The sequence below is a fragment of the Cryptomeria japonica genome, chromosome 11 (assembly GCF_030272615.1).
Source record: "Cryptomeria japonica chromosome 11, Sugi_1.0, whole genome shotgun sequence".
Taxonomy (NCBI): domain Eukaryota; kingdom Viridiplantae; phylum Streptophyta; class Pinopsida; order Cupressales; family Cupressaceae; genus Cryptomeria; species Cryptomeria japonica.
Window position 1 is genome coordinate 665,651,723 of NC_081415.1, and position 22,808 is coordinate 665,674,530.

The 22,808-nt window shown below is 39.1% G+C and overlaps 1 protein-coding gene and 1 pseudogene across 1 annotated transcript in view; both read left to right on the forward strand.

The window, feature by feature from the left end:
- The window catches only part of LOC131078987 (fructose-bisphosphate aldolase-lysine N-methyltransferase, chloroplastic), a 137,515-nt gene that overhangs the window by 23,631 nt on the left and 91,076 nt on the right, over window positions 1-22,808 (forward strand). The window contains exons 2-5 of the mRNA XM_058016851.2: window positions 2,200-2,306; window positions 3,991-4,054; window positions 4,168-4,278; window positions 4,483-4,542. Of these exons, the coding sequence (XP_057872834.2) occupies window positions 2,200-2,306; window positions 3,991-4,054; window positions 4,168-4,278; window positions 4,483-4,542 (342 nt within the window). The remainder of the gene's footprint in view (window positions 1-2,199; window positions 2,307-3,990; window positions 4,055-4,167; window positions 4,279-4,482; window positions 4,543-22,808) is intronic.
- Window positions 14,882-15,000, forward strand: LOC131079019 (5S ribosomal RNA; annotated as a pseudogene).

The following is a 22,808-nucleotide window of genomic DNA, read 5'->3' on the forward strand; positions in this document are numbered from 1 at the left end:
ACACTATGCAGGTATCAATCCTCTCAACTGGTCTGGCAAGAATCACGTATCTCTGCACATAGATACACACACAACATTTGCCAACAACCTTAGCATTAAACACCACATCGACCTTATAGGAAACAGATAGGTCAGTTGCATAAACCCTAAACCCTAAACACTTAGGTTGAGAAATTTAGTCAGTTCAATCCTGACCATTGAACACTTTGCATTTGAATACAATGGTCTTGAACAGATTTCAAGACATTCTCCATCATTCGTTCTTCGCCGCTTCTTGGAGGTGATAACCCATCACGCATTCTCCACCGTTTGCAGAGACTTCACACATTCCCGAGGTAGATAGGATCAATCTCCTTCATGCAAGATCCTTCACGTGCACGAGGCTGACGTGGCAACACGATCTGATCTCCATTACAATGCTAACTCATCACACAATGCCATCGGTTGAAATACACAAAGCTCGAAACACTTCAACCGGAAACCTTGAAGCTGAGACTACCAACCGGTAGTTATGCCATATGAACCCTAGATACAAAACATTCCATATATCGGGTCTCGTTCCGACATACCGGTTCCGGTTCACAACATCATATCGGTTCACTTGGACAAGCATACCGCTTCACTTTTTCACATATGCCGGTTCACAACATCATACCGGTTCTCTTTGTTAGTTGCTTAGCTTCAATAATCCTGTTCATTCTTCGTCATGTTACCGGTTCACTCTTTAGCATATTACCGGTTCTCTTTCAGCATATTGACATCCATGACAACACAATATCATCATGTCAACATATTCTGCACATATGCCAACAAAGACACCCTACGTGATCACAACCGGTAGGGGAACTGTTGTAAGACACCCTACGTGATCACAATAGGTAAGAGAACTGTTATAAGTAACCCTATGTGATCACCAACAACAGGGGAACTGTTACAAGGCACCCTACGTAGGGGAACTGTTGTGTAAGACACCCTACAAGATCATACTTAATAACTGAAAAGAAAACATTCTATCAACCCTACGTGAAGCATACAGTGTTATAGTTGTTCAAACACTAAATATTGTTGTTTCTGTTTCTTTTATTTCTGCATATAATTTTACGTATTTATCTCTTATTTAATGTATATGTATCTCTCTAACCTTGTTTTTGCAGGTTAATCTACAGCAGAAGTTAAGGTACTTTCCAAACCCTTTTACCTGAGATTCTTAAGAAAATCCTAATTAAAACACCTAATAAATAGGGGACATTACAGTACCTCTGAGTACTCAATATGAATTACTCATTATTAAAAGAATATTACTGGTAAATACATGTATAAATATCTGGAATAAACTATATAAGAATTTGTGAATGAATCTGAACTGCAATTTGTCGACATCAATGATAAATTTACTAAAATTGAAAGTTGTGTAGTCAACTGCAAACCCCATTATAGGGTTGCTATCTTTGTACCAGCATATTATGGTGACCACATTTATGTATAAAGTAGCTCTCTTACCCTGTTTTAGAATGGCATCCCTGTCCTCATACTAGCACATCCATATCTCTAGGTAACTAAATAATTCTTGCTTAGTGCCTTCAAAAGCAACCTTTTACACTATCTTCCAAGTAAATAAAAATGCTGTAAGTCTTTTGAACATGGGAAAATGCCCATGCACAAATCTCTAGGTGACTACAGAATTCTTTCTGGGAAAAGTGACCTTTCACAATATCTTCCAAATAAATGAAAATACTGCAGGTCTATTGAACATACCAAAAGCCTAAGTACCTGGCCACAAAATCACAAATCACCAATAACTTGGAAAGCTCATTACATGTAATGAATAATTGGAACAGGCTGAGCCTTCGTGTAGCTAATAAATTGAAGGTGACAATAATGATGATTGCAAGGAAATATTCAGTGCCATTTGGACTTACCTTATGCTTTAGTTGAGTTCTTGGTTGTACAAAGTACCTAATGCTACTTTTCTCTCTTTTGGAATGTTAGCATGTTATTTTTGGCCTTGTTTCAATTTGATGCTTTCTTGCCATGTGCATCCTACGTAGGATATGCCTAAAACAACTTTTAGTAACAGGCAAAGTAATATAAATCATTGAAATTTTGGAAATTAATCAAGAAGAATATAAAGATGTCCATTTTTACTTGTGACTTGAGTGAATTCAAGGAATGATTTGATATTTGGTTTGAATGATTTAGGATGAAGCATCAACAATTAAAGATCATGAGTTCATATCATGGCTACGGAAGAAGGCAGGGCTTGAAGTTTGCTCATCACTCACAGTAGGGATGTCTTATCATGGCAGGTTTGAATGGCCTCTCTCTCTCTCTCTCTCATGCATGCAGACTTGGGAACCATAATTCAAATGTGAAAATAGTCTTTTCTCCATGATTTGTTTTCCTTGTCAGACATTCAACCCTGTAGGTTTTTGAAATTTAACCACATGTAGCTCATGAATGTTTGAAGATGGTACCTTTCATAGTACTTTCAGTGCTTGAAGTTTCTATTCATTTTCTGTTCTTGTTCTTGCCATTGGTTATCATGATTTCCATAATCATTACCATTTGGAAGTTGTACCTCTATTTTACTGATCTCAGAGAACTTAGGGATGTTTCTTTTTCATTCAAATATAACATCATAAGAAAAATAACTGGCAGTCATAACAAAGCCCATATACATTACTTCACATTTGATTGAATATGCTGTATATTTCATAGTTTTTAATGATGGAATCTTGTATTTTCCATGCTTTTCTCTTATTATTATTTATACTTATTGTTGTATTTTTGTTTCCTTCCAAGAGGACATACCTTTTGTGATGTCCCTGGTGTTATGCTCTTGGACTCTTAACTACTCAGCATGCATCTTATGCAGCTCGGAAAGCGTTGGAAAATTTTCAAATCACAATATACATCTTTTCACATTATGGTTTGTTTTCCATGTAGATTTTCTGTATAGTGTTTTTGTATTGCATACATTAAAGGATGCATTTGACAAGAAAGCTCGCTATCTTTATGGTGGGAAGTTTATATTCCTTCCGTACATACTATAGTCCCTTCAGGTTTTTAAAAATTTCATCACATTTGCAGATGTTAGCTCTTTTCTGTATTGTGTATTTAATTCTATATCCATTTTTGGTGGAAGTTATATTCATTTGCATGGTATTGTTTGGGTTCCTATGTAGCTCATGAATTTTTGTAGATCTTTTATAGTATTTCAAGTGCTTGAGGTTTCTATTCATTTTCTGTTCTTGCTATTGTCATTGCTTATCATGATTTCCTTGATTATTACCGTTTGGAAGCTGCCCCTAGATTTTATTGATCTTAGAGAGCTTAGGGACATTTCTTTTTCATTAGAATATTACACATCATAAGAAAAACAGGAAGAAATGAATGGGTCATATTGAAGCTCATATACATTCTTTCACGTATGATTAAATACACTGTATTACTTAATAGTTTTTAATGCTGGAAGCCTGTATTGCCACATGCTTTTCTCCTATTATTATTTATGCTTATGTTTCATGTATGATTAAATACACTGTATTACTTAATAGTTTTTAATGCTGGAAGCCTGTATTACCACATGCTTTTCTCCTATTATTATTTATGCTTATCATTGTTTTGTGTTTCCTTCCAAGACGACATGCCTTTTGTGATGTTGAGTGTTATTCTCTTGGATTCATAATTACTTAGGTTGCATCTTATGCAGGATGGAAAATGTTGGAAGATTTTCAAATTTTAATATGCATTTTTTTCACATTTTTGATTGTTTTCCATGTGCATTTTCCGTGTGCTACTTTTTTCATTGTACACATTAAAGGATACATTTTATGAGGAAGCTTGCTGTCTCTGACTCTTTACATATACGGAGTTTGTTGAAGTGAAGGCTTGATCTTTACCTTAGCTATGAAGTCATTAATTTCTCACAGATACTGTGGGAATTTGAGGCCTTATTGTGATTTTGTTTTGTTGGAGTTTCTGTTGCAGGTCTTTGTTTTCTTCTCGCCCCATACAAGCAGGTGAACGCATTATGCAAATTCCTCACAATCTTGTACGTAGTAATTTTTGTATTTTTTGAAATGCAGAATCATTTCAGAACTTTTTTTTGAAAAGGTTCAATTGTAATCTGGTTTTCACTTTAGCTATGTTGAATGTACCTTGCAGTTGATCACCCCAGATAAGCTACCTAAGGGAGTTGTAACTTTTTTGGGAAAAGATGCTAGCAACTATGCTCGGCTTGCTTTATTTATTTTAGCAGAACAAAAGCTTGGCCAGGTCATATAGAATTCTTCTGATTTGGAGCATATGTTTGTTTGTCATGAAATGCTGTTAGCTAGGATCTTGGAGCCTTTGAAGCTTGTTTCCTGAATGGAGGACATGGGGAAAATCATGAAATTGATTTAAAGGGAAAAGGAATAACAGGGAATCATTACACATTATGTAAGTATTCTGATGCCATGTTTATATTGCCACATGCAGATGTCTGAATGGGCTCCATATATTCACTGCCTTCCTCAAATGGGTACTCTTCACAGCACAGTATGTATCCTTTCTACTGCCCCATGCTTTATTGCGTGATGTTGATTGTACATACAGTGCCTTTTTTGACCTTTGCATGATGCTTATACACACTTGATCTCTTACTTTGACCTCTATTTATGTCTATATTATATAAGGAAAAATTTTAAGCTTGTTTTGGTTGTGTACTTTTTTCCACCACCTGCATTTTTTCAAAACATGCTTTCTCAATTATATTTATTATCATGTAACAATTATTAGACATAGGATTTATAACTTTATATTTGTTATGTCTAACAAATTGACATTACGCAATGTAATTAGAGCTCATGAAATTTCCTTGTTCAATAATAGAAATGTGCACACATGCACACAGATTCCATTGTGTGCCTCATGGAGTATTCTCACATTCTTCATGCGTGGTATCTTGTTCATGAAATGCAATGATTTTTTTAAAAGAATTGAGATGTACATATAGCATTCATGAAGACGATGTTTGTATTACGGAACAATCGTAAATTGAAGAAAATAGGAACTACCTAATATGTACAATAAATTACATAATTGACCATTAATAATAATGAATAAAGATATTATTCTAATACCCTCCCTTAATGGTCAATCTATCAACTACACCAAGTTGTCCCCTAAATTTTACAAACTTGTCCGGGCTTAGAGACTTGGTGAGGATATTTGCTATCTGATCTGCCGTCGGAACATATAGCAACTGAACTGATCCGTCTACAACCAGCTTCTAAATGAAGTGACAATGAAGTTCAACATGCTTGGTTCTCTCGCGGAAGGCCGGATTCTTGGTCAGTTTGAGCACCCCTTGATTGTCACAGTAAAGGGGAGTAAGATCTGCTTGAGACATTTGCATGTCTGAAAGCATCCTTCGAAGCCAAACTACCTCACAAGCTGCCTTCACTGTTCCTCGATATTCTGCTTCTGTTGAGGAAAGAGCCACTGCCTGTTGCTTCTTGCTAGTCCACGTGGCTGCACCAGATCCCAAATTGAAAACATACCCAGATGTTGATTTTTTGTCATCAACAGAACCTACCCAATCTAAGTCTGTAAAACCAATAAGTCTAGGATTGTGACTTCTACTGTAGAGAAGACCAAAATCAGAAGTGCCCTTCACATAACGCAGCACACTCTTCGCTGCTACCCAATGATCAACCTTGGGGGTTGTCATGAAGCATGAAATGTAGCTCACTGCAAAACTGAGATTAGGCCTAGTATGTAATATTCCCACTATTTTTTTTTTTCAAAGCAATATCACAATTACACCAATCACCCGTTAGGGTTAGAATTAAGAAATCCAAACTATTGGAAAGAACCCTACACTTTTTGATCATCGAGAGCCCAGACTGGGAGGGTGAGAGCATACGGTAGTAGGGGATCGTTAGTGATAATTTGCTGAATTACTGAAATACAATAACGGGTGGCAAGCTAGCCCCTTCCACTTTTCAGTGGGATGAAGACCAAGAACTTGGCGGTAAACCAACCAAGGAAACAAGAGCGTAACCAGAACCAAATCACTCTACCGCTTCTGCAGTGAGAGGACTTATACATAAAAACTATCACTCAACCGCATATTCCAGCGGGAGGACAATATCACTCAACCACTTTCTCAGTGGGAGGACAAAACTGAATTACAAAACAAGAAGGCGGCTAAGCCATCCTCTTCCACTTGTTCAGTGGGAAATACCATATAATGCAACTAGAATGATTGATCAGTACTAATGAAACAATCTTACAAAGATAAAGATGTGAGAAAAGATAGAGTTAAGTACATATCTCAAGTATTCAATATCAAGTTCACATAACAAAATCACTACTTGCTGTTTTGAAATCAGAGTCAATAATATGCAGAACTAGCCACACCCAAATCCACTAAAATGCTCGTAATTTTCCCAAAACTAAATGAAATCACGTCAAACCAAATGCAAATGAATAGCATAACGTAGACGATCAATTCAATACCTTAAAACAGCAACTTGGGAGCCACAAGAGTGATGCACGCAACCCAATGCAAATCTGGAAATAGCGCTATAGCTGAATACTTCGATTTGCAATCATAAATTGGAGAGTTCACCAAATGCCTCGCCAATGTAGAAGAACAATTGTCTCTCCAATACGCTTCTAATGAGCCTTCACCTAGAACGATGCACCCAACATGCAGATAGCTACGAACAAAACACACTTACAGCCAACACACACCAGCAACTTCAAAAAACGCAGCAGCACACAACTCTTCAAAAACACACCCAATGCAATCCCAAGTAACACCAAATAGTTCACAAATTCGAACCACAGCTAGGAGTGATGTCTCACACTCGAAACTGCAAAGAAAGATCTAGGAGGTTTTCACCCTCGAAGAAGTCTGGAGTCATTTCGACAGCATAACAATATATTTGATCTGGATAATCAAATGAGGAGCCAAACACATGTATATATACATTTTCAAGTCTGGAATTCAAATGAAATTTCCTCCAAATTCACCTCTTCGAAATTGCATTTCGTTTCAAGAGGTGGACCCAAGTATGGCGCCCACTTCTTAAGTAAAAAATCGCACCTAGGAGAGAGGACCACAATTTTGGCATAAAATAAACTTTGACGAATATAAAATAAAGTCTCCTTTCATCTTTTGCGTCCCCCTTCAATCATCAAATAATTCGCCTAGGCAGACTTAGGAAGAAAATCACATTATGTACAATTCCCAATATCATTAATCAATAATAAAATAATTAATATTAAACCTTAGGATAAGGAAATAATATTTAATTAATCACTTATGACTCCAATACTGATTATCGACAAAATCCAGTATGAGGCTGAGCAATGAAGATCATTGAACTGCGCTGGATCATGACCATATCCTGGACTGCCAAAAATAGAAACGCCCGAATTGCCACTTACTAAAAATAGTAAGTCATGAAATATTGCTCCGAAAATCGTGATGTTCGCATCTAGAGAAGAGCTTGGCGAGCTTAGTAACACTACACCATCCAGACAACCAAACCCTAACTTACTAAAAATAGTAAGTCCACATTCCACCAAATAGTCAATTGCATGTTATGCCACACTGGAGTCCATGAAAAACCTAGAAGGGAACCACAAACAGGACTGAAGAATTCCCCTCTCACTACCCTTGACAAGCTCGATCAAAACTCCATAGAAGATGGAAACCCTAATTCTCCTTTCCACATAGCCTACGGGTCTTTGGAATAGGCCAATGGACCACTGAATGCATCATCACAAGGAAGGGGACATTACAATCTGCCCTTCCCAAAATTGCTTGTCCCCAAGCAATCGCAAGCTAGGATGCTGTAAAATCTCTTCACTCTCCCATGTAGCATCCTCCACTAGTAAGTCTTTCCACTTAACCAAATACTCTCTGATGGTCCTCCTCCTCAACAATCATTCTCTGACATCAAGGATGGCCTTAGGAACTAGCACCAATTCTCCTTCTTCATCCAAAGGAGGCAAATTAGAAGAGATTCACATTGTGTCAAGCGCCTTTTTGAGGTGTGACACGTGGAAGACATTATGTACTTGGCTACTCGCTGGTAGCTCCAACTCATAAGCCACAACTCCCACTCTCCTGATGACCCTGAATGGTCCATAAAAACGTGGCTTGAGTTTTTCCGCTCCACTCTTCTTGAGAGTAGATTGTCTGAAGGGCTGGAGTCTCAGGTAGACCATATCATCAACCTCAAATGAGCACTCAGTACGCTGCTGATCAGCATACAACTTCTGCTGATTCTGCAATCTGGAGGTTGTCCTTCAATGCCTTCAGAATATCTTGACACTGTTGAACCATATCCCTAGCCTAAGGTGCTCTGCTATCTCCAAACACCAAATCAGCAAAACTAAGGGCCTCATAACCGTATAGTGCCATGAAAGGTGACATCCTGATGGACATGTGATAAGTGGAATTATAGCAGATTCTACCAAGATGTAGTCATCTTACCCATGCCTTCTGTTGCTCTGAGACGTAGTTCCTCAAGTAACCTTCCAACCACTTATTTACTATCTCCGTTTGTCCATCTGTCTGGGGATGGTAACTCATGCTTGGGTTGAGCACAGTACCACACAATCTGAAAATCTCTTGCCAGAAGGAGCTTAGGAACTTGCTGTCCCTATCACTCACAATATTTTTAGGCAGCCCATGTAGCCTAAACACCTCACGGAAGAGCAAATCAGCAACCTGAGCTGCTGTAGATGAGCTGGTGATGGCAAAAATGAGCAAATTTTGTTAATCTATGTACCACCACATAGATACAATCCTTCTCACTAGCTTTCAGCAACCCAGTGATGAAATCCATAGAGACACTTTCCCATTTTTGATTGGTAATTGGCAATGGTTGCAATAAACCAGCGGGTGCTCTGTGGTCGTCCTTGTTCTTCTGACAAGTATGGCATTCCCTAATGTACTTCAAGACATCTCTCTTCAACCCTTTCTAACAGAATCTCTCTACAATCTGCTTGTAAGTCTTAAAAAACTCTTGGTGACCAGCAAGAGGAATATCATGAAAAGTCTGTAATACCTTCTCCTTCAACTTAGATTCTGGTAGAAGAAGGATCCTTCCCTTATACAAAATCAATCCATCAACCAAACTATACTTTTCACCATGAAAATTGCCTTCAACAATGCTGGTTGCAAACTGATTTTTGGCATAATCAACAAGCAATAGGTCCCTCCAATCAGCAGTGAGCTTACATATAGAGCTTAGATGGGGTCTCCCTAAAAGTGCATCTGCCACTGTGTTGTTCTTCCCTTTGACATACTCAATGTCAAAGTCATAAGCCTGAAGTTTACTAACCCACTTTTGCTACCTTTCATTCAAGTCTTTCAGGTGCATGAAATGCTTAAGACTGTTATGACCAGTCTTAACAACGAACCTACTTCCCACAAGATACTGCCTGAATTTCGCAAGGGCATGCATTATGGCAAGCATTTCCTTGTCATAAAGTGAATATAGCCTTTCAAGTCCTCTTAACTTCCTACTTTCAAAGACAATAGGATGCTTGACTTGCATAAGGACTGCACCAACGCCTTCTCCTGACGCATCACACTGTAGTTCAAAAAGCTTGGTGGAATTTGGTAAGGCCAAAACCGGGCATGAGCTCATGATCTCCTTAAACTGATCAAACACTGTTTGTGCCTTTGCAGACCACTCAAAGGCTCCTTTCTTAGTAAGATCTGTGAGGGGGGCAGCCAATTGAGAATAACCCTTCACAAACCTTCTGTAAAAACCACATAGACCCAAGAATCCCTTCAAATGAGTTATGTTCTCAAGTGGTGGCCAATCAAGGATAGCTCTAATCTTTTCAGGATCCACCTTCACACCTTCTGCACTGATGATGTGCCCCAAGTAGAGCAACTCCTTCATTCCAAACTCACACTTAGATTCTTTGACAAACAATGATTCAGACTCCAGAATGCTAAGAATTTCATCTAAGTGTAGTAAGTGCTCCTTCCAAGACTTGCTGAAGATGAGGATGTCATCAAAGAATATGAGCACAAACTTCCTCAATTGCTTCTGAAAGATTCCGTTCATGCAGGATTGAAATGTGGCAGGAGCATTAGTCAAACTAAAAGGCATGACTAGAAATTCGAAATGCCCAAAGTGGCATCTGAAAGCAGTCTTCTCAATATCAGAAGCCCTCATTCTGATTTGATGGTAGCCCGATCTGAGATCTATCTTGGAGAAGTACACAACACCATGCAACTCATCAATAAGCTCATCAATCCTCGGAATGGGGTACCGATTCTTGATGGTTTTCTGATTTAGGGCTCGGTAATCGACGCACATATGCATGGTCCCATCCTTTTTCACCAATACAACAACCAAAGCAAAAGGGCTCTTGCTTGGCCTAATGTAACCCATTTCTAAAAGCTCCTTAATGGCTTTCTCAATCTTGTCCTTTTGCTTCTTTGGGTAACGGTAAGGAGTAGTCATGATAGGCTTAGTACCTTCTTCCAACTCAATGATGTGTTCGGTACCACGCTCAGGTGGCCTACCAGGGGGTGGAGTCTCAAACACCTTGCTCCTTTTTGAAATCAAAGCCTGAATGTCTTCAGGATAGCTTCTCTTTTCTTCAAGTGAGTTAGATGGCATGACCATACACTCAAGAGGTTTTCTAAGTGGCGGATTTCCAAAGACCTTGCCCTTGCTTGTGATTAAAGCTTGAATGTCAGTAGTGTAGCTGCCCTTGTCTTCTAATGGGTTTGATGGCATTATCAAACATTCTGCCACCCACTCCACTTGGTTATGATGGATCAGCCTCTCCATCCTCTTCAGGGATACAATCCACGGGCCTCCATTAGACATCCCTCGCAAAACCACCTTGTTTCATTCAGTCATGAACTTTAACTCCATGGTTTGCAGGTTAAGAACTTAAGAGTGATCTCTCCAAGAGATCGCAGCCATTGAATGGCAAGGACCACATCATCAGTCCCCTCCAATATTGACAACATAGAAGTCATCCTTGACTTCATAATTACCAAGCTTCATTGACATGTTTGACACCATCCGTTTACGACAAATGGTTGATCCATCAGCCACCTTGACTTTGAAGTCTTCAACATCATCAGTGATAAGGCCTCTCTTGGCGACCATCCTGGCATCAATGAAGTTGTGAGTTGCTCCGGTATCAATTAGTGCAACAAGTCGATGCTCTCCCAATGCTCCTCGAACTCTGAATGATTCAACCTTTCGACGGTTCTTCAAGTCCTTAAGTAAATAGGACCACTAATTTTTTCTCTGAGATACTACTAACCATATTTGAAAGACTTTGAAACTCAGTTATGAAGGTGTCCAAAGAACCTTGCTGTTTGAGTTGTGCAAGCTCTCTAAACTTCACCTCCGGATCCTTGGTATCAAATATTTCTATCAACTTGTTGGTGAATTCAGCATAGGTATGGATCAAGTTATGACCAAGGGTGATCAACCCATGGTACCACCATTCGTGAGCAGCTCCATTTAAGTGCAAGGTGGCGAACTTGATGGCCTCTTCTTCGGGCATAGGTCTCAAGGACAAGTAATTGTCCAACTTCTGCACCCAAGCTCTAGCTGTGCTCTTACTGCTTCCATCGAAGTGTGCTAGAGTAACCTTCCCAAGAGCTTGATGATAATCTCTTGGAGTGGAGTAACGATTATCATATCTTCCTTCCCTTCTCTTCTTTTGATTCATGTATTGGTCAAGAGACATAGCATTTCGAATCTCTTGGGGAAATGCTACATACTCCACAAAACTGGCCCTAATCTCCTCAGCTACAGGGACTTCAATTTTAGGAGGCGGTGTTTCCCTTGGAAGGAAAACGGGTTGCAATGGCCTAGTCATCGATCCAACAGGCATTCCATTACTATTGCTGCCATTGTTGCTGCCATTTCCATTACCACTGGAGTTGTTGGAAGTGCTGGCATTATTACCACTCATATTCTGATTTGGATCTTGATTATGCTGGATTATGCCCTCCTCCAGCACTCTGTCTAAAGGTGGCTATCATCTGGGACATCATGTCCATCATGGTGTCAAATTTCTTCTCTATTTTCTCTACAGCCATAGTTGTATCATTCTGTCCAAATAGTCTTTCCCCCATTGAATCTGTTGAGTCAATTGAATCAACTTCCTTATCTCTGTTTCTCAGGACTTCTGAAAAAGTCTCTTAAAAAGGCACTATAGGAATCTGAAACTGTTGACGTCTCTGTTCTCTGTTGTAGTAATAGATGTCTCTGTCACTCATGGAGAACTCTGTTCACTCTGACTTCACAGGCTGGCAAGAAAACCAGCTCTGATACCACTGTAATATTCACACTTTTTTTTTTTCAAAGCAATATCACAATTACACCAATCACTCATTAGGGTTAGAATTAAGAAATCCAAACTACTGGAAATAACCCTACACTTTTTGATCAACGAGAGCCCAAACTGGGAGGGTGAGAGCATACGGTAGCAGGGGATCGTTAGTGATAATCTGCTGAATTACTGAAATACAATAACGGGCAGCAAGCTAACCCCTTCCACTTTTCAGCGGGATCAAGACCAAGAACTTGGCGGTAAACCAGCCAAGGGAACAAGAGCATAACCAGAACCAAATCACTCTACCGCTTATGCAGCGGGAGGACTTATACATAAAAACTATCACTCAACCACATATTTCAGCGGGAGGACAATATCACTCAACTACTTTCTCAGTGGGAGGACAAAACTGAATTACAAAACAAGAAGGCGGCTAAGCCATCTTCTTCCACTTGTTCAGTGAGAAATACCATATAATGCGACTAGAATGATTGATCAGTATTACTGAAACAATCTTACAAAGATCGAGATGCGAGAGAAGATAGAGTTAAGTACATATCTCAAGTATTCAATATCAAGTTCACATAACAAAATCACTACTTGCTGTTCTGAAATCAGAGTCAATAATACGCAGAACCAGCCACACCCAAATCCACTAAAATGCTCGTAACTTTCCCAAAACTAAATGAAATCACATCAAACCAAATGCAAATGAATAGCATAACTTAGGCGATCAATTCACTACCATAAAACAGCAACTTGGGAGCCACAAGAGTGATGCATGCAACCCAATGCAAATCTGGAAATGGCGCTCTAGCTGAATACTTCGATTTGCAATTATAAATTGGAGAATTCACCAAATGCCTCGCCAATGTAGAAGATGGATTGTCTCTCCAATACACTTCTAATGAGCCTTCACCTAGAACGATGCACCCAACATGCAGATAGCTACGAACAAAACATACTTCCAGCCAACACACACCACCAACTCCAAAAAACGCAGCAACACACAACTCTTCAAAAACACTCCCAATGCAATCCCAAGTAACACCAAGTAGTTCACAAATTCGAATCACAGCTAGGAGTGATGTCTCACACTCGAAACTGGAAAGAAAAATCTAGGAGGTTTTCACCCTCAAAGAAGTCTGGAGTCATTCCGACAACATAACAATATATTTTCTCTGGATAATCAAATGAGGAGCCAAACACTTGTATATATAGATTTTCAAGTTTGGAATTCAAATGAAATTGCCTCCAAATTAACCTCTTCCAAATTGCATTTCGTTTCAAGAGGTGGACCCAAGTATGGAGCCCACTTCCTAAGTCAAAAATTGCGCATAGGAGAGAGGACCACGATTTTGGCATAAAATAAACTTTGATGAATATAAAATAAAGTCTCCTTTCATCTTTTGCGTCCCCCTTCAATCATCAAATAATTTGCTTATGCAAACTTAGGAAGAAAATCACATTATGCACAATTCCCAATATCATTAATCAGTAATAAAATAATTAATATTAAACCTTAGGATAAGGAAATAATATTTAATTAATCACTTATGACTCCAATACTGATTATCAACAAAATCTAGTATGAGGTTAGGTAATGAGGATCATTGAACTACGCTGGATCAGGACCATATCTAGGATTGCCAAAAATAGAAACGCCCAAATTGCCACTTACTAAAAATAGCAAGTCATGAAATACTGCTCCGAAAATCGTGATCTTCACACCCAGAGAGAGCTTGACGAGCTTAGTAACACTGCATCATCGAGACAGTCAAACCCTAACTTACTAAAAATAGTAAGTCCACATTCCACCAAAGAGTCAATTGCATGTTATGCCACATTGGAGTCCATTAAAAACCTAAAAGGGAACCACAAACAGGACTGAAGAATTCCCCTCTCACTACCCCTGACAAGCTCGATCAGAACTCCATAGAAGATGGAAACCCTAATTCTCCTTTCCACATAGCCTACGGGTCTCTGGAATAGGCCAATGGACCATTGAATGCATCATCACAAGGAAGGGGGCATTGCATAGTAGTAGTAAGGTAGATGATATTGCCCACGAGTTGCTTGAATGCTGATTCATTCACCAAAGGTGACTCTGATTTGGTTGTTAGCTTCAGTCCTTTCTGCATAGGTGTGGATGTAGGTTTGCAGTCTTGCATCTGAAACTTGTTTAGCAGATTGTCTTGGATGAATATACTACCTTCAGTCTGCTAAACTTCAACACCTAAGCAATACTGGAGAAGTCCCAAGTTTGTCATGTCAAAGGATTGGCACAAACTCTGTTTGGTTCGATTGATCAAAAATGCAAAACTACTAGTGATAATTAGGTCATCAATGTTGAGACATGGACCAGCTAGGACTTGAACCTAGGACCTTCCATACGATGCTAGAGTGCCCTACCACTGAGCTACTGGCCCCTCTTGGACCAGTCCATCATCGGTTCGGATGTGGCTTATTTCCAACACCAACACCCTCCCTTAAGCCATACCTTTTGTGTGTTTGGGGATCCAAGCCTGGACTTGGTGGGCCCATATCTGGGTGTGATCATACCAGTATTAGTGCACTAGATCCCATCAGAACTTCGCAGTTAAGTGCGCTTGGGCCGGAGTAGTACTGGGATGGGTGACCTCCCAGGAAGTCTCGGTGTTGCACCCTTGTTGGTGTTGGAAATAAGCCACACCCGGACCGACGATGGACTGGTCCAAGAGGGGCCAGTAGCTCAGTGGTAGAGCATTCCAACAACATATGGAAGGTCCTAGGTTCTAGTCTTAGCTGGTCCATGTCTCAACCCGGCATCAGAGCCAGTTCTAGGCTAGGAACCCCAAGCACACGAGAGGTGTGGCTTAAGGGGGGGTGTTGGTGTTGGAAATAAGCCATACCCAGACCGATGATGGACTGGTCCAAGAGGGGCCAGTAGCTCAGTGGTAGAGCACTCCAGCAGCGTGTGGAAGGTCCTAGCTGGTCCATGTCTCAACAATCAACATAGACAACAAGAATAAGAATATCATCATTGGTGTTTTTGGCATACAATTTAGAATCAGATGGACTCCTCTGAAAGTTATAATCTGTGAGGTACTTGTCAATTTTGATGTACCAAGCCTGAGGAGCTTGTTTCAGGCCACAGAGTGCTTTCACTAGTTTGCACACCTGATGTTTTTTTCCAGCAACCTTGAACCCTGGAGGCTGTGTCATGCAAACCTCTTCCTGCAACTCACCGTTGAGGAATGCACTCTTAACATCCATCTGATGGACTTTCCAATCAAAATGAGTTGCTAACAAGGACAAGCCGAATGGTACTCATCTTGGCTGTAGGAGCCTAAAGTCTCCTCATAGTCAATGCCTTCCTTCTATGAGAACCCCCTAGCAACTAGATGAGCATTGTACTTAACTTTGTACACCCATTTGCAGCTAATGGGTTTCTTCCTTGGTGGAAGATGAGAAAGGACCCAAGTGTTATTATTCAAAAGACTATGGTGTTCAACTTCCATAGCCTTTTCCCACTCAACAATTCCTTTAGCCTCAGAATATGTTTGAGGCTAAAAAATACTATGAATGTTGGCCATGAGAGCAAAGTTGATTGTATTTTGTTGCTTGCTCTTGTTTTTGGAAGATCTACCCTCGATGAGCTCATCGGGACGAAGATCACTTATAGTCTTAGCCCACCATTTAGGCTAGAGAGTAGAAGAGCCAACATCAGATGCAAGAGGAATAAATGGAATGGAAGCTGGAATAGGATTTGGAACAGGTGGAAGATTAGCATCATCCAGAGGAAATTCAGGTAGTGCATCATCAAATTTAGAATCTGCATCTTCCCTCCCATCAAGTGAACCAAATGGAAGACGAACACCCAAATCAATAGCGTTTAAGGCCGATCCTCAGAATTCTGCTCGGACGAGGAAAGCTAAAAAGGTCCTCGTTCTTCATCAAAGACAACATCATGATTGAAGATGAGACGATCAATGTCTACATCAATCAGTCGGTAAGCCTTGTGGTTCTCACTGTACCCTGTGAACATAAGTTTCTAACTCTTGAAATCCAACTTGGAGCACTTGGCATTTAGAATCCATACATATGCTAAAGAGCCAAAGACTTTTAGATGATTGATCCTGGGTTTGCGACCAGTCTAGACTTCCTTAAGAGTCTTCCCCTTAACAGCCTGTGTGGAAGACTGATTAAGGAGATAGATTGTAGTGTATATTGCTTCTGCCCAATATTTCTTGGGAACATTCCTGTGTTCCAACATTGACCTAGCCATTTCAGTTATAGTGTAGTTGCGATGTTCTACAACGTCGTTCTGTTGACGAGTGTACGGTGTGGTTAACTGGCGTTTGATGCCGTGTGTATCACAGAAGTTGGAGAGAATGGTAGAACAAAACTCCCCCCCATTATCTGACCTAAGAGTGACTATAGAACAACTTGACTCTTTTTCTACTAAGGCCTTAAACTTCTGAAATATAGTAAACACATTTGATTTTTATCTAAGAAATTATGCTCACATTTTACGACTGAAATCATAAAAAAAAAAGAAAGAAATACCTACAACCAGTAACAAAAGGTGTATTTATTGGACCTCATACATCAACGTGAACCAACTGTAATACCTTTGAGGCTCGCCATGAGTCACCCATCCTTGAATGGTGTCCTGTGTTGCTTCATAGCTTGACAAGCTCCACAAACTCGGTGATTCTGAGTTTGAATCTTAGGCAAGCCAAGAACAATATCCTCCCGGACAAGCTGAGCAAGGTAATGAATGTTCAGGTGACCATACCGTTGGTGCCAGAGACTGCTGATAGAAGATGATTTAGCTGCAAAGGCATGCTCAAGAGAATCACTCGTATCCACAAGTCTTTATAGACCATGATCCTCGATGCTAACAGTCACAGTAGTGGGAGTCGTACAATCAACAATCAAACACTTGTGTGAACTGAATACCACATCAAGTTGAGGAGAATGCCGCATAATCTAGCTCATTAAGAGAAGGTTTAGTTCCATACCAGGAACGTAGTATACATTGAGGAATATGAGATTCCTCCCACCAGATTGAATCTGAACGTTGCCCTTGCCGACAATAGTATACACTTCACCTCCTCCAAAAATGACTGAATCAGTGAAAGGTGAGAAGTTTGTGAACCAATCACGCCGATGAGTGAAGTGTTGAGAGGCATCAAAATATATGTACCAAGTAGAAGATTTCACATGATCCTGCAGGATGCTTCACCATGAAAGCGTAAAATTCAGATTCTTTCTGCTTTGAGTGCTATGCGACATTGGCCTTAGGCTGAGACCCTCCTTGCTTTAGCTGTTCGGAAGCTATCAAATTTTGACAGTCCTTTATCAAGTGCCCATATTTGTGGCAATAGTTACATTGCACTTACTTCTTCTTCGAGCTATCCTAAGACTAACTGGGGCCTTTCTATTAAGATGATTGAGATTTGCCTTTATCCTTGTGAAAGGATTTGGCTGGGAAGGCTTGTTCGGTGGAGGATGAAGTGGCACTGCTATGAAATTGTTGTATCCAACGGTCCTGCTACAAAAGTTTGGTGCACAGCTCTGGAAACTTTAAGTCAACATTCGTTGAAGTAATGTTGAGCGTTTTGATGAAGTACTCATAGGATTTAGGTAGACTCTTCAGGGTTACAAGTTATAACTACCATATCCTCTTCCTCCATTTTTCGATCGGTTACTTCCAGTTGATCTTGAATGTCCTTAATCTTTGTCAGATGCTCTTGTAAGGACATACGCTCATCCACCATGATAGAAAATAGCTAGTTCTTCAGGAAGTACGCACGACTCTTATCTGATGTGTCATGGAGATTGGAGATCCTTCAAAATAGCCTAGATCTCTACAACCATCTTGCCGAATGGCACTTGCAGCAGCTGATCATTAGTAACTGAAAGCTTGATAAGCATGATCACTTCCCAGTTGTGCTCATCAAACTTATCCTGATCTTGTCCAGCTGTAGTAGGACGAGTCTCTTTACCCAAAACGAGATCATCGAGGCAACAATATTCGAAGATGGTCATCGTCCGCTGCTTCCATGTGTTAAATTTTTGTCGTTGAATCGTTGACTACCCTCCAACATTATGTTGGTTAATGATGCCATCATGCATGATTTTCGAGGTACGAAAAATGAGAAATTATGAAGAGGCAAAAATGATGGTATGATGAAAGAATAAGTATCCGGTAGATTACTGAGATGGGGGATGTGAATCAGTAAATAGAAAAACTGATACAAACTTCCCAAACTCAAATATACGAAGTAAACTTATTAATGAAATACCACTGTCAATCAATACTCATAAGAATACCGGTTGACTGTTACAACAACTTAACAATAAACAACATTTAACTTGTAAACATCCAAATGCTTTATCATATGCCAATTCTTCATTTCTCAATGCTTCCGGTTATCATGCCTTATCAGAAATAGTTAATCAAATCAACAATAAGATCATAACCACAAAAACATTCACCACATGACACAAGTATTTATACGTGGAAAACCCAAATAGGTAAAAACCACGGTGAGACGAGACTCACAAGATAATATCTGAACTCTTCTGAAGTTCGCCCTGTTTAGAGCCAAGCCTGTTAAAGCTTTTACAAAAGTACTGTTAAGAATTGATCCTGTTAGGAATCACCCAGTTAAGGGATTAACTACAAATGCATTGTTAGAAGCAAATACCCTGTAAGGAGTAACCTCAGTAGAGGATTTGAAAATCCAATCTAATGGACCACCTTGTTAGAAGATTTAATAAGTAACCAAACTTGTTAGAGCTTACTCGGTTAGGGGATTTCAATTCTGCTGTAATTGTTAGAAAACAACAGGAGTTTCTTGATCTGTTTGAATAGCACTACACTTGCTTGATCAAATCCATTTAAGCTTCTATCTGCCTTACTCAAATTGCAGACTCATTCTCCGGTTCGGCAACCACACACTCAACTGATTTCTGCCAACTCTTGCCAACACTAAACAAAACAACTTCATCAACCTTAAATACTAATCAATTAGGTCGGTAACATAACAAAAAATCTAATCCTCTCATTGAGATTACAAACAAGTCAATACAAGCATGACCGTTGGATTTCATAGCAATCTCTACACATCAATCAAGAAAACCTCATCCGCTCCTTGATTACCGCTTCATCGAGCTCAGTAACTCATCACACGTTTTGCATTAGATGCAATACACTTTGCTCATTCCCTAGACAAACAATTGTGCCAAAACATTTTGAACTTGTCTTCATACAATGACCTTACGTGTCACCATCATTACCACTCAACATCAGATCATAAACCAACATAACCAATTCAACAACCTTAATCGGTTAGGGTTTAACAAAAACAACTGGTAGGGTTTACCGGTTACATAACATAGAAAGGGTTTAACCTTTTACTCCAATTGCCGATTCAACTCACAAACTTACATACTGGTTTACAATAACCTTCACAAAGTTCTTCCTACCGGTTATAAGACAACATCAACAATAACAACAATATCAACAATATCATTACCAGTTCAATTGACATCAATGACAACATAACATATCATTAATGCAATCTTCATGCAAATGCCAACAAAAAACTGATTATGTAATCCGAGGCACGGATCCCAATGCAAAAACATAAGCAAATTCATGTACAAACTTCAAGAAATATGAAGTACGACTGGCATGAATCCCAATGTACAGATTGTCAATAGACCTAGAAAATTCTGACGAAGACCCATAAATCTTCGTAAAAACCCACAAAGAATCTGTAGGTTGAAAATTGTTCCGACCAAAAAATTGAGGATTTTTGGCAAAACCCTAGCCGATAGAATGAAAACCCTAGGTTGTCAAAAGAATTTGTGTAGGAAGCCATGAAAATTCGCGGGTAGAAGAATAAGAAGCTGTTGATGAAAAAGAAATTAGAGTGTTGGAAAACCCTAGGGCGTTGCAGAGACCAAGTCGCAGCTTTGGTTGGGTTCAGAAAACGGACTCAACGGCGCCAGAAAAATGAAGATCTCGGTAGGAAAAAAAGTAGAAATCCTAGGCAAAAATGAAGTCGCAATCGTCATGCGACTGAAAATCGCTGAAATATCTACGCCGTCGCGCGCACATACAGGTGCAAAAAAATCACGTTGTGCGCAGAACCTTTCGATATTAAATTGTGTCAAATAATACGAAAAATGGGCATAGAAGATCACGACAAGAAGTCACGAAAAAATACCCAAAGAAATGATGCGAGATTGCCTTCGACGCAAGCAAATGAAGGCACAATTTTCAGAATAAATTTTTCAAAATCTTCAGTAGAAAAAAAATGTTGTTTCAAAAACCTTCAAAAATTTCTTTCGAAATTTTAGGAAAAATGAATTTTTGTTCTTTCTCGCTCTGATACCATGTTCATGAAATGCAATGATTTTATTAAAAGAATTGAGATGTACATATAGCATTCGTGAAGACAATGTTTCTATTATGAAACAATCGTAAAATGAAGAAAAATAGAAACTACCTAATGTACAATAAATTACATAATTGACCATTTATAATAATGAATAAAGATATTACTCTAATATATCTGAACCATTAGAGACCGATTGATCTAGAGTAGCAAGGAAGCTCTAGGTTGGTTTGCTGGAGCAAGATCTAGATGGGTTTTTACAACAAAGAATTTCTACTAGGGTTTTCTAAGTCATAGCAGAAAATCAAGATTGTCATGGGCAGGGGAAAATAATAAAAACAAATCAAAAGGACCAACAAAGATTCAAATATCAAATCTGCAACTCTAAAAGACATCAAAATCTTCCATATCTACAACCCAAAAAACTAAAGCTTCAATTTGTAGCACAATGGTGACTCCTGGATGAAATCACAACAATTAGTTAGGGGGGTTTTTGTCCTTGAAACTAGTCATCTCAAGAGGTTCTTTGTCCTCCAAAGATTTGGAAGAACTTTGGTTCTTTGTACAACAAAAGCAAATAACATTCTTCTAGTCTAACCTCACAAATGAGCCCATGTCCTCCTTATATAGCTTTTTGGAGGGATATGCTCAATTTTAAAATATAATAATTTATTTTTTCCCTTACAAAGACTTTTTAGAAGAATTAATATTATTTTTCATGTTTAAAATCCCTCAAACCTAAGTGTTCAGCTTAAAACACATTTTTAATACCTTATTAATGGGCTATTACTCTAAGTTGTCCTTCTAATATTTCCCACATTAGACAACTTAAGTGAATTAATCAAACAATTACTTGATAGCTTACCCGAGTTGTAGAAAGTATCTAGATGACATAATTATGCAATTTTGATCATACCACAGTGATACTTGAGTCATAGGATGATGAACTGAAGCAACTGGGTAACTTACTAAAAATAGCTTGCTTCTCTAGGAGGTTTGGTGAGCATCCAAAAGGTCGGAAATTGATTCCAAATGTTTTTAGAGATTCCATATAACAATTTGAACTCATTGCCAACCAACAACAACTCTGCAAGACACAACCTGAGCACTTCAAGAACTTCGAAGTTATCCCCAACTCACCAAGTAGCTTATCAGAAAACTTGGAAACTGCTCTAAATGCTCACAAAACAATTTTGCCTAAAATGGAACATTACACTCTAACAGCATGCTGTTACTTATGAAGTGAACTTTGTAACAAATGAACATTCAAATGAATTCAGATGATAAATCTGCTTTATGATTATTAATTTATAATGAGATAGATGACAAATATCAAAATGCACATTCAACCATAGTTGATATAACAATAAAATTAGTCAATGACTCGTGACAAAATGGTGAGATGCTTAATTAGAAATCAAAATCGTACTTTGAATGGCCTCCTCCTTGCTCTAATATCTCGCTGGTTTTCTCAATAGCTTTCTCTCTTTTCTCTTCTCTTTTCTAGGTGCACAATAAGCCTTAGTTTAGGTGGGAGGTCCACCAACGTTCTCATGCCTTTTTGTTTCGATTTTTTTGGTTGGGGACATCTAGCCATCCTTAGGAGTGCAGGGGGATGCCAAGGGTCCAAGACATTCCCCTCTTGCCATTGCAAGGATGGCTAGATTACCCCAAACTTATAAAAAATGTGGGAAATGTGTTATGTGCTGGGAATGTTATGGGAACACATAACAAAGGACAAATGCAAAGTTTCATTGAGGATGGCTAAGAGATGTTTCCTAGCCAACCCACTCTAGCAGAAACACTGATTTGAGAAATGACACCCATTTGAAAGAGGGAATGCGTCCTCAAGGTATGTAGCACAAATGTAACCAAGTACACAAGAATAATGAACAAATAATAAAAGTGTAAACTCTTTGTAGCAATGCAACTTCTACATATCACGATTTTTTTTAAACAACACCATATTTCAAAACATAAGAAACAATGAATGGAAGGTAGAACAAATTCGCAGGGTATATCCGGAATACATGACCTGTGAGATGAAGATTCACGTCAAGAATGTTTTCCAGCACACTT